This window comes from Patella vulgata, chromosome 5 (genome assembly GCF_932274485.2).
Source record: "Patella vulgata chromosome 5, xgPatVulg1.2, whole genome shotgun sequence".
NCBI classification, from domain to species: Eukaryota; Metazoa; Mollusca; class Gastropoda; family Patellidae; genus Patella; species Patella vulgata.
The window spans coordinates 28707905-28725921 of record NC_065883.2 but is presented as its reverse complement, the minus strand read 5'-3'; the positions used below and the strand labels follow the sequence as shown (position 1 = coordinate 28725921).

The 18017-nt window shown below is 34.6% G+C and overlaps 1 protein-coding gene across 16 annotated transcripts in view; it reads left to right on the top strand.

The window, feature by feature from the left end:
* The first annotated feature begins 3780 nt into the window (after window positions 1–3780).
* Window positions 3781–18017, top strand: part of LOC126821856 (arf-GAP with GTPase, ANK repeat and PH domain-containing protein 1) — a 59117-nt gene continuing 44880 nt past the window's right edge. For all 16 annotated transcript variants that reach the window (XM_050550389.1, XM_050550406.1, XM_050550405.1 and 13 more), the window contains exon 1: window positions 3781–4067. In XM_050550389.1, the coding sequence (XP_050406346.1) occupies window positions 3893–4067 (175 nt within the window). In that variant the 5' untranslated portion in view covers window positions 3781–3892. The remainder of the gene's footprint in view (window positions 4068–18017) is intronic.

Below are 18017 nucleotides of genomic sequence, written 5' to 3'. Positions count from 1 at the left end.
CTTTAACTGAACCCTTTCATTCATACTGATGCTTTAAATGTCATGTATTAATATCATACAGTGTAGTTTGTAAAATTTGTTTAAGTAGACCCAATGAAGTCCAGTTTCTGGATGAAAGGATTGAAGTTCCCACATTAACTGGGTTAAAACCCAAGAACTAAATAGAATTGATGACAGGGGATGGTGTGGAAAATTGAACACTTGCCTCGAGACGATGGTCCAGCTAAGATATACTACTGCATTATGTCAACCAGAAAAATACATCATCCATGTTATATTTATAGCACGGCTTTCATGAGTTAACAGGTTTAACCAGAAGCTGAAGGTCGAGGGGTTTAACCTTTTAATGAATGAAGTGTGCTATAAATGACTTGTAACATTGACAACTGCTCAACATGCTTATTGTTATTGCACAGAAAACGCACCCCACTTCTCTATATGATTTCTACTAAAACTAGTGTAAACCAGTAAAAGTGTGCAATAACATTGAACATGTCTAGTTTTTGCACGGTTAAGCTCCACCCAATCTACTAGAGGGAAAACAATCTGCTTATTCAACGAAAAGAACAAAGTAATTGTTAAAGGACAATATTAGTGTCAGTCATTATCACATATGTGATAGAACTAATTAAACACGTTCCAAATATAATTTTAACACAGAGATCATTGCTACGATAGCTGAGTAATACAGGTTTCCTGAATCGGAAGTGACGAACGCCAAAGGAAAACATGAGTCATACCTCTATTTCACTGACTGATGTGACGAGTGATAACAGATACACGGCCGAATTTCTGCTCACTAATAATTCCTTCCCAGACCAAAAGTTTTCCTTTGGCGTTCGTCACTTCCGATTCATGAAGCCTGTATTACTCAGCTATCGTAGCAATGATCTCTGTGTTAAAATTATATTTGGAATGTGTTTAACTAGCTCTATCACATCTGTGATAAGGACTGGCACCAATATTGTCCTTTAAATTTTTAAATCACAGTTCCTGCATACAGGTACAGTGAACATTCACCATTAACAGCAGTTTATTCTAGTTAACACAATTGCTTGAACAAATTTCGACTTTGAACACTTTGTGACCTGTGGGTTACCGGCTTGAAGTAAATGATCTTATTTTCAATTACCAAGTTTAAAATATAAATATGACCCAATAGTATTTGTGCATTGTCAGTTAATCATCTTTCAACAATCGTATAGGTACTTTATCATGTACCCCTTGTAATAATAATTCTCCATCATATGTTACAATCTTCTTTCTTTTTGCTGCCCGAAGAGTCCCTACTAATGCTTCAAATATATTGGCACATCTGTCATCTGAAAATAATGTACCAAAACTAACCTCCAGTTTGCCATCACTACCTATAATAAAATTGATAAAAACATTAAAGATGGTGGTATGATCTTTGTCAGTCTGTAAAATTTTATTTTTTTTGTCCAATTTGATGTGATTTGTCAGGCAGAGACATTTTATGCTCTAATTTACAAGTCAAATATATTTTAGGTTGGGTTTCAAAAGAGGTTAATGGATGCTCAAGCACACCATCTAATACATGTGGACTGGTGCTTGGAATTTTAATGCAAAGCTGAATCTTTTGAGTATGATATTAATATTATACAAAATTAATTACTTAACTATTTTATTCATGTAAGTGATAATGCCGCTTATACACTCTGTCAGGGGTTCCCCACCACTAAAAATGTCTGTCAGAGTGTTTTTGTAATACCTGAAGATGTATGGTACACTGCTGTGCTATTTTCATGTGGTACACTTTTGAGCTAATCTAGACTAGTTGGGGGGCATGGCATTTTAGGCTTGGAATACCACACCCACCACCAGAAACCGGCAGACTTACATTCTGATGATACCAGATATACATGCATCGATACCATATAGGAGAAAATTGGTACACTTTCCAGCTAGGTTGACCCCCTGAGCCGGAAGTTGACGTTGATAGCAGCCTAAACCATGATGCCACCTCCCCCCGAAACGATCCCTTTCCAGCATGCAGTTACGAGCAAAGCGTTCATGTCGACGTCGCCATGGTGTGTTGTGCAGATACCCCTGTTTTGCGGCCCATTGCTGTCTGGCAAGTTGATGACGATGCAAAAGGATATGACCTTGGTAAGGTTGACGGCAGCGTAACCCAAGAGCAGCCAGGCGCCTTCGAACTGTTTGAGGGCTGATCTGACGTTTCCATGTTCCAACAGTTCCCCTGGCAGTAGCAGTAGCTGACTGGAACCTGTTGCGCAGATGCTGTAGTCGGATGTGGTGATCTTGAGCAGCGGTTGTAACAGGTGGCGCTCCAGGTTGGGGTCGATCGGCAACCCTTCCAGTGGCGTGGAAGCGTTGTTTGAGGCGAGCAATTGTCGACAGGTGGACATTAAAGTGTCTAGTGACGGCTACCTGGGAAGCCCACTGATCCAGCATGCCAATAGCTGTTCCTGTTTGCTTGTGTAAGGCGTGGCATTTTTCTAAAGTGCTGAATGTTGAAATTTTGATCTGTATTTAAAGGGCCAGAGTCCAGGGAATGCACGTGCAAAACGTGTGACATGGGACTGCTTAAAATCGTGAAAAAAGTGTTGCGTTTGCACGAACAAAGTTCATTACCCATCACAAGTTTCATCTATGTGCCATAAGATAGGAAAGCCCAAGAAAACGTTTACCTGAAATATTTCACAATTAGGCATTGCGTTTTTATTGGTTTTGAGTGTAGATATGTAACATCACATGGTCAGTTAATAAAGAAAACAAATTGCCAACTTGTAATTTAGTACAATCTAGATAAATATGTACATGTACTTTTATACCTTCAAGCATATGGTCTGACAAACAGTATAAAGGGCTAAAGTTTATCTAACAAGAATAAGTTGTTAATTTTTTAATCTACCTGGTGTTCCCAATCTCTTAATTTCTTCGATTAAGAGTTGTACTTCATGTTCGACATTCATCTTGATCAATCTTAAAAAAACCCAAAAAAACCCAATATTATTAGTCAGATTAGCCTATTGCACTTTTCTTTTGTGTGTTGATCTTCAATAAAAACTGGGATTCTACATACATTATGACAATGTAGGCCCTACATGTAGGGTTATCTACACTCTTCTATTATTGAACCCCTGACCCATGGCATACAAACAATCTATCTGACTTCTTAATAGTAAACAGAACTTACCTACGACTACAGATTTGAAAAATTTGTCCCTTTAATGACGAATTAAGTACAAAATTTGCCTAAAAATCAAATGAATAAAAACTATTTAGGACCTAAATGCTAAAGATCATAATAAAACTCCAATATTTAGCATAATCGGCGTTGCTTTCAAAATACCCTTGAGCATATGAAATATCTCTCTAAAGTTCCAATAATAGAACTTTTCTTGAATTCCTTCCAAGAAATTTTAAGAATACTACGGTACACGGTGCCGTATTTATTTCTGGAACCAAACTAAGTCCGATTCCTTCTGAAGCAGTGAATGAAAATATTATATGATGTGAGTCATCAACAATTTTGAAAATTTCATGAATGGATTTGACTTTAGAAGAGATAGATTTCCTAAGAAAATTGTTTTTACATAAATCGTGCGCATAACCACATAAGATAAGAGTTTCAAATTTTGTTTGGAACGAAGAAATCTCACCGTGTAAACAGAAATAACTACCAAACTTCGAGAACCCCTCCCCTTTCAGGAATAATAACGGAAGTGCTCCTGAAATTCTGTACGCATGGGCACGTGCCCGATTCACGCATGCGTAGTCAAGGCAATTGTTAGCCATTTTGATGAAAGCAAACTGGGATACTGCAAGAAAACCTATTTTGGATTATTATAATATTTAACAAAAAATGAGTGTGTCGACGGGAAAATGATTTTAAGGATTAACGAAAATGAACTCTCGCAGCCCAATGCAGCAATATTGGAGCAATTCACTCGCGATACGGCAGGAGATACAACGCTTTGAAAGTGTTCACCCGAGCATTTATGCCATTTATGATCTGATTGAGGCCATCCCCGATCCCCTCATCCAACAACAAATTCGAGAACACGTCGTCTGCATCGAAGGTGAGTCACTGGTTCCCACAATTAACTATTAAACTCATTAATGACTTTGATAATTAGGCATCGCAGATCTCGTTAATTGGATTATTTGGCGGATTAACCTCGTGTTATGTGAAGCATGACAACTGTCAAAATTACAGAATGGAATGTTACTCGTATTATTTTGCTCGAGTCAACTCAATGCTAAACATTTCAGCCGAGCCCCTTCTTGACTTCCTTTAATAGGTTCATTGATAAACTGTTTCTAACAAACTTCAAATTTTAGAGCTTCCAAGTTGATTTACAAAACTGCATTTTAACAGCTCATGATTTAGTCTACTATGGAAAATCAATAAAAGATATCAAAAAAAAATACATCACATTATTATTCCCTTCCAAATCTTCACTGAAAAATATTTGAGAACAGAAAATGTGTTGTTAGAATAGGGTCCAGTATAACAGTCGAATGTATGTACATGACTGTACCTTACCGGTGCATGCAAACTAATGTCAGTACTATTATATAGTAATTAATCCAAATATTTTTCTATAAATGGGTTTCTTGTAATTTATTATTATTATGAAAAATGTATTTCTGGGGCTTTCAAACTTTCCACTACCAACAATATGAAAGGTGCATGCTTTTGTATTTCAAAGACCTTTTAATCTATTACAACCAACAGATTTCTTAAATTTGTTTTTGTGTGATCTCACAAAAATGTTTTTTTTTACAGTGAGAGTGATTGGAGTACAATACTCCATCCATGCTGTATATATATACTTAAAAGGGTATTTAATTTTGATACATATGAAAATAGAATTGATTTTATTATTTTGACATTATTCATGAATTTGTCGATACCAATACCTGATATAATATTTTATGAATCGATAGCATATTTAGCCAGTACTTCCATTTGACATGCACAGTTCATGATTTTTCGGACTTAGAGTTAGAGATATTTTGGATTTCTACTGTTTCTGCCGGCAATGGTAGTACAGCCATCGTAATACTAACCCTAGCTTCTATACAGACCTTTATCTCTTAGAATTTTATTCATATTGATGCATTTTCTGTATGTTTTTTGCTGCCTTTTCTGTGCAGCAGTTATCTTCTTGTGTCATTCCGCCAGTAGGTGATACTCGGGGCTGTCAGTAATTTTTCACAGTTGATTAGCAGCACTGATAGTGCTAATTAAACAGTCCAGTTTTATCAAATTTGATTAGCAAATTTAAAAATTGATTAGCACTTTTTCAGTTTCAACATAAAACACCTAAATAACAAGATATTACTTTAATTCATAACAAATGATTAGATTTCATTCTTAGATTTTTTAGCACTGCTACAGGTACATGTACATGTAGCTGTGACAGTTTGTGAATGTGAATTTTTGGTTAGGTCTAACATGTATGTCTGAAGCCAATTCTTGGCAGTGACTTCCGAAGCCCAACTCATTTTAATTGTTATTTCTTCTTCAGAAAACAATTTTGTCTGCTTTTTATCATGTGTTACTATTTTTGTTCAATTGGACACACGCAGAAATTAACGAATAACCTCAATTAACTAGACACACGCGATATAAACAATACTGTTTTATGGGAATTCTTACTTTGATTTCTCGTTTTACAATACTTTTACATGTATTTATTTTATTATATTTTATTTAAAATACACTGGGGGATACACTGGATTTATTTTATTCACATTGAATTCTGATATAATTACTCGAAATTGACAGGTCTCGCAACGTGAGTGGTACTACTTGATTCCCTATTTCCGGTTTAATAGTCCCTATTCACAGAGTTATGTCCCTGTATTATAGAGTATAACGAATTGTTTCCGGGTAGTTCGAGAAGAAAATGTCACACACAGAAGTCAGTGTTGTTTATAAAAATTTCATTTGACATTTTATACACGTTGCAAATTCACAGCCTTCTATATTTTACTTGAATTATAAATTTCAACTAGTTCCCACATCTTGTTTTATAGCCTAAAAGATAACTGTCTTCTAAAGAGAATAATTATTGTAGACCAGGTGGAGTCTACTAATTACTTAATAATGTAGTGAATGTTAGTTAAAGGAACATCTTGAAGTTATTATACTGACTGAGTTCTGAAGTGCAATTCAATGTTTTAGTACATAGTACATGTCCATGTAAATATGATACACACATTCAATGTATACATGTACATACGTATACATGTATGTGCATGCATAGTCCAGAGGTCTTGTTTTTATAACATCTGTGAATAACTTCATTAAACTATAGTATAACATAAGTAAAATTTATGAACATTCAGTTCAGTTGGTATAAAATTATTCCCATGGGGAGTTTTTAATTTCAACTCTCCATGACTCTGAGTGCGAATGCACACCGTAGTTTGTGTTCTCATTCATGTAGATCTTAAACAGTTTAGTGTTGTTGAAATTGTCTGATAGACATGTACATATATACACATGTGTGCATACATGTACAACAAAATCAATTTGTACATGGTTTATACTTTGAAGCTAAAATCTGTATGTCTCACGTACAGTAGGTACCGTATAAATATATGTGTATTAAATGTACCATCTGTAACAAACTTTAGTTAATCACATGAAATCCTACCTACTTTTTGCCTAAAGCCTTCGATTTGAATATTTTATCAGGAAACCCCACCAAAAAATATCTCCTAGCTGTTTGGCCTATTACACATTATGATTGTTGAGGTTATCATTGAGATCAAACAATATTCAATGGCCCCAAGAAATTGATGATGCATGTAAATCAGTCCTTTTAAAAACATGTTATCAAAGATTAAGGTCAATGTATATAATATTAACATTTTACAATTTATCTCAGTAAAATTATAAACAAAAGTTGTAACAATAAAATGCAGTTACAAAAATATAACGGTGCTTTGCAAAAAAACGCCAGTGGCCGATCCTAAATGTTAATCTAAATTATATCCTGCCTTTTACGTAACTTGTAGCATGTTGAAGAATTGCTTACATGTACATGTACATGTATATCAGGAAGATGTACCGATATATGTACATGTACAATGTAATTACATGAGAAATATTATGATATAACAAAACTGAATTGTAAAGAGTTTACAAGACAAAATAGAAATTATCTTGTGTCAGTTTGTAACAATACACTGTAGATAAACCTACTTAAAGGGGAATTATAGAAGATTAGAGAAAGAGCTGATATTTCTCACTATAAATTATACAAATGTAGTTAAAAACTAGATAATGTAAAGGGAATATGCTGAAAATTTCATTCAAATTGCTCTATTCTGAACTGAGATATGAGCAATTGGATTTTAGGCCTAGCTTCGATCATCATTACTAAAGTCGGTACAGTAAGAAACATAGTCTTGATTATCCATTTTTGGATTTAATCATCAATTAGCTTTGAGCAGTAGATTGGATTCAAATCCAGTGAAAATCTGACACGTAAGATGGGCTTAGATGGCATCGAGAGTTGATTAAGGTCTTTTCATGTTAATAAATGTTCAAATAATAGTTTTATTAGTTTATGTAACATTTAGCTCTTGCATAATGTATGTTAAGTTAATCTAATCTGAGCGGAAATAACTTAAATAAGTAAACATGATAATCATGATAACTGATAACGGTTTTAGCTACCAGCTCCTTGATGTTTTATTTCCTTTAAATACGTATAATATTTGATAACATGTCAATGTTGACTGACTTCACTGACATTATTTCCAGTTACATATGTAAGTGCACGGTAAATTTCAGAATAAGATAAAGCTTACATTTACATGAAAAATTCTTCTGCAGATAATCCCAAATTTTTAAAGGCTACATTATGAAAAAAGGAAGTTAAAACCAGTAATAAAAACGGCTTGCTCATCTGTTTGTGAATGAATTACATGTATTGCCTTAAAGGGACAGTAGTCTTAAATTGTATAAAATCTTCTATTTTTTTTCTGGGAGACTCCAGTACTGAACAGATTTACTTGGTTTGTATTTTAAAATTTATTAGAAATTGAGCAATTATATAATTTTTGCACAACAAACACAAGAATCAACATTATCGTTTCCCTTTAAATCACATCTTACTATACATGTATTGTATGCTGTTGTAGACAGTACATGTATCAGATTTTCATCTTAAAGGGACCATCCTGATTTTAATTCTCAGAAATAAAACGCCAACATACATGTATACCGTACATGTACAGGAATGGTGTATTTACCTTGTCTCAAAATTTCAGCTCAAAATATTGAGTCGTTTGGACGTGGACGTCAAAACTGCTTATCTAGACCCGTAACTAGGGCTGCAACGATATGCCAGGCCGCGATACGATGTGCATCACGATTTATAGTCTACGATATGATTAATAATAATATCGCGATATAGGAAATAAATTTAAAATGCTGTTAAATTTTGACAGTAGTCTTTCACTGAAAATTCGAAGGCCTACTTTTATGGTTTACTTTAAATGTTGGGTTTTCTCTGTCAACTGTCTGGATTTCATTGCTGTCTTGCTTAACGGGAAATCCTAAAAAAAACTCCCATACTTTATTTTTGACTTATATACTTGGTAGGGGGGGATTTCGATCTCAATATTGCTTTTGTCGATCATGCGACTTGAATTTGGTGAATTCATTTTAAAAAATATTTCAGCTGGTTGGCTCGTATTGCTTTTGTCGATCAGGCAACTTGAATTTCGTGAATTCATTATGAAAAATATTTCAGCTGGCTGGCTTGTATTGCCACAACAATTTAAGCCAATGAAAAGCTTTCTCGTTTTCAGGTCAGTCATAGATTACGGAACAGCAAAGGAAATAACGTTATGAAGATTTTAATATCAAATATTAATATAAATTAATAATGTACTGATCAATGTATGCAGTATGTACAAATCGCAATTCTTATACAGTAATATTATCAAAAATTGCATATTACAGACGTATATATATATATTATTTATTATGTTGTTTTTTTCGGCATATTATTCAAGTGTGTAATTTGAAATACATGTAGCTATAATAATAAGCCACTTCATGTGTCGAATTTCGAAAACGCCATAACACTCGCTGAAAGTAAAAAAGTTATTTTGCTCATGGACTTATATATGCATTTAAAGGAATATAAATATTTTTTTATGAAATTATTATTTGGATAATGAATCACGATACGGCCATTGATTGTATCGGGCATCGTGGATTTTTAAAACATCGCGGTTCATTCACGAATCATTGCAGCAGTACCCGTAACACTTTTTATACGCCCACATTGAAATGTGGTCGTATATTGTCGTCGTCCCCGTCCGTCCGTCGTCCACAATAGCTTGTGAATGCTCTAGAGGCTAAAGTTATTATCTGATTAAATTTATATACAGTGTTTAGCGTCATGAGCTGAAGAACCCTAGTGATTTGCAGCTCTAGAGGCTAAAGTTATCGGATTAAATTTATATACAGTGTTTAGCATCATGAGCTGAAGAAGCCTAGTGATTTGCAGCTCTAGAGGCTGAATTTGACGTTAAATTTATACACAGTGTTTAAGGTCATGAGATGAAGAATCCTATTGATTTTCAGCGATTTCTGATAATTACTGCCAGAGTTATGGCCCTTGATCACTTTGTAAAATCTTGTGGACGCTCTAGAATCTAAAGTTATTATAAATTCTAATGTTTTCTGATAATTACTTCATGCGTTATTACTCGTAATCAGATTTTCATGTGTTGTAAATGTTCTCATACTGACAAAAGAAAAAATATGCGACAACACTTGTTGACTGCCCAGACGACTTAGCTGCTGTGGGGTTATATTTCGTTGCCTGGCAACCTATCTTAAGATTTCGGATCATTTTTTTTCGTTGGGTGACCTGATAATCTATTGCCGTTCCTTTAGAGGTCTGTACAGTGCATGTCCCAGGTGCCAATCTGATTAAAATACAGATCTATATTTCGTTTTATTTTTTTATACATCCACATGGTAATGTGGTTGTATATTGCCGTCGCCTGTGTTCGTCCGACAGTCCGTCGTCCACACTCTATTGTGAACACTCTACAGATTATATTTATGATCTGATTGTTTTAAAATTGATACATGTTGTTTACAGTACTGAGATGAAGACGCCTATTTAATTTCAATAATTTCTGTTTTTTCTTCCGGAGTTATGGCCCTTGTTTTACCTTATTGCACCTTGTGAACACTCTAACAAAACAAAGAAGCCTTTTGAATTTCAGCAATTTCCATTAATTACATCTAGAGTTATGGCCCTTGTTTCACTTTGTTGAACCTTGTGACTGTTCTAATGACAAAAGTTGTCATATGATCTATATGAAATTTATTTTAGATTAGTGAAAAGAAGAAGTCTATTAATTTTCAGCAATTTCCATTAATTGCTGCTAGTGTTATGGCCCTTGTTTCACTTTGTTGAACCTTGTGAATGCTCTAACAACAAAAGTTATCATCCAATCTGTATGAAATTTATACAAATTTGAGTTAGTGAAACAAAGAAGTATATTGGATTTCAACAATTTCCTTCAATTGTTTCTAGAGGTACATGTACATGTATGGCCCTTGTTTTACTGTGGTGAACATCGTGAACGCTTGAATGACAAAAGTCATCATCCAATTTGTATGAAATTTATATTCTTTTTTTAAATTAGGTTGTCGAATTTCAACAATTTTTTGTATATTATTTCCAGAGTTAAGAATGAAAGTGTGCCAACTACTGTCGCCCCAAAAATTACCGTATTTTTCGGGGTATAAGTTGATACTTTTTTCAGCAAAAGTCCGGCATTCGTCTTATACTACGTTTTGACTTTTGTCACCCTTTCTTTCCAAAAAACTAGTTACTCGCATTGAACAAAATAAATATCTCCTTTTATATGATTAAATTCAAGTCATACTAATAAAAATATCCATTTTGCTACCCTCTAAGTATGAAATTCAATTGAATTCTCTTGTAAATTCCCCCCCATTACCTTCAAAGGTTAAATATGCTACAACCCTTGTTGACCGCCCGTTCGATTTAGCTGCTGTGAGCGTATGTTTTGTTGTCTGGCAACCTATCTTTATACTTTCAATGGTCTGCACTACATGAAGATCTGACCGGTTGTAGTGTGAGGTCACGTTATGAGCGGCTTTTGACCCTATGACATCAAACATTGATTAATCAGCCAGGGTTGACGTTTTTAGTCAGTCCCCTGCATCACACACCAAGAACTCTTCGTAACAGACCATTTCATTGGCTAATCCATCACATTAAGCAGAACACGGCTGATATAACAACTCTTCTAAATCCTAGTGTTGTGAAGACAAATAAAACGAAATTCTGAACTGTTCGCCAAAGCATTCGCCTGATTGTAGAATTTATTAGCCAATAAATTCGGCGGCAATTGATTCAGCTAATGTGTCCACTGCTTATGGTAGAGGATTTTGAAGGCTTTTAACACAAAATTAAGCAGTTTTATTCTGCAAAATATAATTGAGATGGGCCCTCAAGTAAAATTGAATCAAATCAACGCTACATGTACATGTTTAAAGAAATCAGACTGTCACCTGACAAATATTGGCTTATACTGCATCGGCCTGAACAAAAGGGAATTATATTTTCTGCTTAATGTTTTATCTGTTATTGCTTGTTGAATGTTAGATTTAATGTCAAGGTTATATCGTGTTTACAGAACAGAGATAAAATATTCTGGCTGCAGTGCATTTAAGAATTTGTATTAAAAAATTCTAACATTGTTTAAAAAGTGTTTAAAATTTTAAATACATGTACATGTACATTGTAACTTGTAAGATGTGATCATTTTTTTTTTCAAGTGCATTCCAAGCAAGAAATACATGATACATGTACATGTACCTGTAAAAAAAGAAATATTGATGTAAATTTATAGTCTCTAGTCTAAATGTAATTTGAGGGTTGAGGAATCCATTGCAAACTACATGTACAGTATTGTGACTACATACATGTACATGTAACTGTGCCAAGAAGGTTCTTGTTCGCTGATGTGTAATTGAATTTTAATGGGGTCAGATCAGGACCTGGTATGATTTGCTTACCCTGTGTAAATGAGGTTTTAAAGCACATGTGGGTTTTTGTCTACTGTTGATATGTTAGATTAGATATTAGTTGTTTGGAATGTGCAATAAGTTTACTGTGTGTGTGTGTGTGGCTACAAATGATACAGGTAGATCTACTTGACACACACTGACCTATTATTCTAACCTTTTCGTATATTTATTATGTTAACATCTTACAATCTACATCATAGTACATGTATATATTTAACTATTACATTACAACAGGTGACTACCAGACCAATACAATACATTATAAACCTGCTTTACTACTATTATTATTAGGTTATATACAACAAGACTGAGGGGTCCGAAATGGTTAGCATGTGCGCGCTGTATCTGTATCATAAGGTCTGTCATTGAGTCAACTTGCGTGGTTTTGATTCCAAGGTTGTATGTGACAAGGACTAGGGTCGCATGTCCAACCTCGTGGGTTTTCTCCGGGTCCTCCAGTTTCCTCCCACTGCTAAAGGGGTACAGGACAGTTCGTCCCCGGACAACTTGTTCCCGAATAATTCCTCCCCAGATTAATGGATTCTCTAACTCACAAAAGGTGTCACTGTTCATAGCTGATTACTATACATGTATATCAATTGGCTCGAAAAAACTTCAGGAACCATTGAACATTCATTATGCAAGAGCTAAATCTGTCTATTGCAGGTCTTTAGCTTGAAATGTTATCTAAATTATTAATTAGACATTAATTAACTTATCCTGACCATAATCAACTCTCGATGTCATCGCTAGCCTGCGATATTTACTGGATTAGGATCCCATTTGCTGCTCAACTTTCATTCATAATTAAATCATGAAATAGATAATCGAGACTATGTTTTTTATCGTATCGACTTTAGTAATGATGATCGAGGCTAGGCCGAAAATTCAATCACTAAATTCTCAGTTCAGAGTGGATCAATTTTACTGAAATTTTCAGCAAATTCCCTTTACATTATCTAGGCTTTCACTGCCAGCTCTTTATCTAATCACCCATAATGTATCTTTAAGTTAAGGCCTAGAATTAATACTAAATGTAAAACGATGTAAAACTAGCATCAAAACTGAGATTTAGGATAAAATGTAAAGATTAATTCAGTTTTTGATAATGGAACTACCACTATTGTTGTCCGAGGACAAAATGTCGTAGGGAACGAATAGTCCGGGGACAAATTGTCCGGGCACGAATAGCCCCAGAATCCTATGGGACTAATAGTCCAGTGACGAATTGTCTGGGGACGAATTGTCCTCAGGGAGAATTGTTCAGGGACCCCTACACTTGTCGTAGGGAACGAATAGTCCGGGGACAAATTGTCCGGGCACGAATAGCCCCAGAATCCTATGGGACTAATAGTCCAGTGACGAATTGTCTGGGGACGAATTGTCCTCAGGGAGAATTGTTCAGGGACCCCTACACTTAAGCGAATTATTGAAATAAAATTGAAACGTGTTAGTCCCGAAATTACCTAGTTTGTGTCGAGTGGACATTAAACCCCATTTCTCCCTCTCTCGTTATATACAAGACAAGCACAACATTGAAGGGCTGGAGAAATTATGTTCAAAATCATTCTTTTGCCCAAGAATTGACTGATGTTTTTTGGAAACAATTGAACCTCTAGCTTTAAACATGGAGATCAAGAATTTCTAATATTTGCTTATTCGTCCTAAAAAGCGTAAAATTCTGTGATATAAAATTTGTCTGTCTCTAAATGCCTACATGTAGCCTATCAAAATACATTAATATAATAATAATGATTCATTTGAATTGAATACATGAATCAGTAATTGGGCAAAAATGGAGCTGTTCATTTTTGTCATCTCTACAAATTCTGGAAATCGAATCAAGCGTTTATTGAGATTGTATATAATACATGTAAGTGTATGAGAATTCTACCTAACCATGTACATTATAACCATTTACATACATGTACCTTTAACATTCAAGTGTACATGTACAGCATAGATGTACATGTACCTGTACTTTCTTCAACTTCATTGAGTAATTATGTTAGGTTTATACTTATTACTTGTAAATACTACATGTATATGTGTTGATAAAAATAAATGTGTGTAGATGTAGGGTACACATACAAATGATGCAGGTATTAAGTAATAGAATGAACATGTCATGAAATAAATGCAACCAGAAGGGAGTCACCTTTAATTTGTTTTGAAATTGAAACGACCCGATCTTCTCTGTTTTTGTCAGGGGCCATACTGTTGTGTTATTAACAACTTGGATTAGCCTATTATCTAATTAATTACCATTGACTGTGTTTTCAGGGGAGTTATATTTGACATTATTACTGATTTTTGTGATACATGTACATGTACACTACTCATATTGATGAAGTTCATGTGACTGGTTGGTTATAAGAATATTTCTTGCTAGTATACATTTGTGAATTTCTTATTTTACAGGAATTTCACACAGATTTCAATTTAACCATGTCACTACTGTTAAGACTGATGCTTCTTTGCCAAGCTGATTCTGAACAATTACATGAACCATTTTAAAGTTGAATACATGTACATATATACTGTAAAAATCAAAATAGCAGACAACGAACTTGAAATAACAAAAACTCTAGCCAAATACAAATCAAACGGTTGGAAATAAGTGGCTTTTAAAAACGTTACACAAAAGTTATTGCAGCATTGTATTGTATTGTGACTGCAGTTCGTGATACACAGCACTAATGTATGCCCAATATTTCTTTCCAGAATCAATGGTAAGATATCGTAGAGAAAACAGTTATACTGTTATCAATATCATACATTGAAGTTAGTATTAACACGATGAAACACACAGATGTGTAGTAGTAGAAATGCTTTATCTAATTATTTACATGTATCGTTATGATCATTTACTATCAGTTAAAACGGAAATCATTGTATCCACATTCCGAAGGGTGTTTAGATATATAACTTACTTGGACTACTGCCACCTGATTAGCTTATTTTATAAAACTGATATAACACATACAAATGCTGTTTCCAATGAAGATTTAAGAAGAAAAACCCTACTGACTTGAACCCAGCTCTTAAAACAGCTTGATAACCTTTTTCCAAACAAAGTGTAGTCTTCTTTAACAAGATTTCGAATAGACCATTAATTCTGTTAATCATGATTTAAATAGTTAACGAGTAATGCAATAACTGTAAATGTTAAGTGCATAAGATGACCAAACCAGTTGGATTGTTGACACTGACAATTTGGTAATTGCTGACAAATTCCAAATCCCTTTTGTTTTATGTTTCCTGGATGGTAATGGTTTGATAGTCTCACCAATGGAATCGCTTGGAATCCTGCTTGAAGGTACATGTACATGTGGCTTCTGGCCTAAGTGGACATTTTATATACATGTACATGTATACTGTACCTTGCTTAAAAATTTTTGCTCTATAAATTTATGTAAAGTCTTAAATTGTTAGCAGATGACAGATTGTGTGAAATATGATAGCATTCATTTTGTCTTTCTTATAGCTTTGAATTTAGGTGCAGAAATGGTTATTCTCACTTATGCTTTTATTATGCCACTAGAAGTTCATAAATATAAAAATACATGTTCAGTCACCAGTCAGACTTTTATTTCTGGTCAGTGTATTTATGTAAATGTACATGTATGGTACTGGTAAACTGTTGATTGTAAAGTTAGTAGTAGATACATGTATATCAGGGGTATTTTTTTGTATCTGGTGTGTAAAATGAGAAGCTGTATGTTTTAATATATTAGTAGCTTGTGGTGGCCTGTGGCTAGACAGATCATCAGGGAATAACCTATCTTGGACCTCTCATCTTGATAAACCTTTATCTATATTTATACTCGACCCATGTATTAAAACACATGGCTCCTTACTGATATTCTGGTGAATTTAAATGACAGAATATACATGTATGGTACGTACATTATATTAAGATGAAGCTGTTTAGAATTTAGAGGACATAATTTGATAGTTGTACACATGGGCGTGGATTTATGGGTGGCGGGACGAATAGGTCTCTGTCCCCCCCCCCCCTCCAATGATTTTAATCGCCAGGACAGATTTTCAGGTTTGTATCCACATGATGGTAAGCTTGTTTCTACGTATCTGGAGCTGAATCCGGACTTGGAACAAGAATTGCCATTCTTCGGGGGTGCCAGTTTTCGACCAAATCTATTTCACCTGTGCATGAAGCATTCCTCATTATGTCACCTGAAGTGAGCCAGACGTTCCCTTCTGTCGAAGCTCTTCTCATCTCACACTGCTGAACCCTGCCAGTTCCTGCTCAGCCGAACGATCCTTCAGCACTATGCGCCGTATCAAAACTCCATGACGCAAAACCAGCCGAGCCACTTGATGGCATGTACGGTGCATAATGACCCCCTTCATGTCGCCAAGATATTCAATGAGAACAGTCCTGACCGTAGAATGAACGTCTTTGGACGATTCACTTAACTTCATGAACAATTAATATTTATGCAGATTTGATGTAGGTAGTCAGTTTTTCCATATTGTCATCATATTACCCCTAGTTAAAGCCTTCATCGAAATAACACTGGTACAGTAAACTGTTCGTAATTATTTATTTCGTTTGGTAATAAAATGTTCCAGATTCCAGGGTTCGTCCGCCCCCCCCCCCCCCCCCCAAAAAAGTTATGACAAATCCATGCCCTTGGTTGTACATGTAATACATGTATGCATTTACATTGTTTTTTTAGGAAGCTGTTTAGAATACAAGGACTGTCGCAAAATTGTTTTTTTCAACATGCCCACCAGTTCCACGGGTCATTCGTTTGGACACAAGTGTTGAAATTTTGTGACAGTTCCTAAAAGATGTTAAACACTTTAGTTTCAACATTCCTCACCCGACACCCTTTCACACCTCTCTTGGAATTTCTGACCTCTTTCGACATTTATTTCTGACACCCTTCTTACAATCTACACATATTTATTTCAAACTCCTTTCATTCTAAAATATTTTCTAACTCACTATACATCATACTCGCTACCTCCCAATTATGAATCTCTTTTTGAACACTCCTTTTACTCAAACTGTAAAATAACAGTACCAATAATGGTATATTTCTAAATTAAAAAAAATCATAAAGAACTTTTAAGTATTGGCAAATACCTCATGAAATAGATGACGAATACCTTGCTACCCAAAGTAAATATATTATTTTTGAGGGTTCATTTTCTGCTTAAATACCATTGGGATTTTTATCCAGCTTCTATTTAACGATTTACATGTATCAGTAGACTACATGATGTTTAAGTTAGACATTTTTAAGATTTGGAGTTAGAAGAATGTTAAATAAAATAAAAAATTATATCTGATATGTCTTGACCTAAATATTTTGGTTCAGGGAGTTGGCTTTCTTAAATGTCAAATATACATGTACATGTAGGTAGGTTTATCCAGTCTTTGGTTAAAAGATCTTATATGAAGAGAAATTTCCAGCTAAAGGAGGAACAAGTTGAATTAATTCTTTGTGGTCTAAATAAAGCTATCAAGGTAAACAAACCAGTTGTAGAGCATCTCTCATATTACACCATTTACAAGGTTAGACATACCAGGCAGGGAACATCTCAAAATACAGGTATACTTTTACCTACATTCCATTTTCTCTACCCACACAGACATGGGGCTTGATGAATACATGTATATGTGTTCCAAAGTATGAATAACTTACATGTACTGTTTAGTAAGTGACACAATATAAAAATCTTAGAGCATAAATGGTTATTGACAGGATCAATGAAACAACCCCACTACAAACTGTGCTTCATAGATCCTTGAAGTGTTAATCTGGTAAATCATCCAGTCCTGATGGTCTTGAATGGGTATTGAAACAATTATTAGAGTTACTGTAACTCTCCTAAATCTCAAGTTTTTCTGCCTTTGGGCTTTGGTATCAATAATGGATTCATT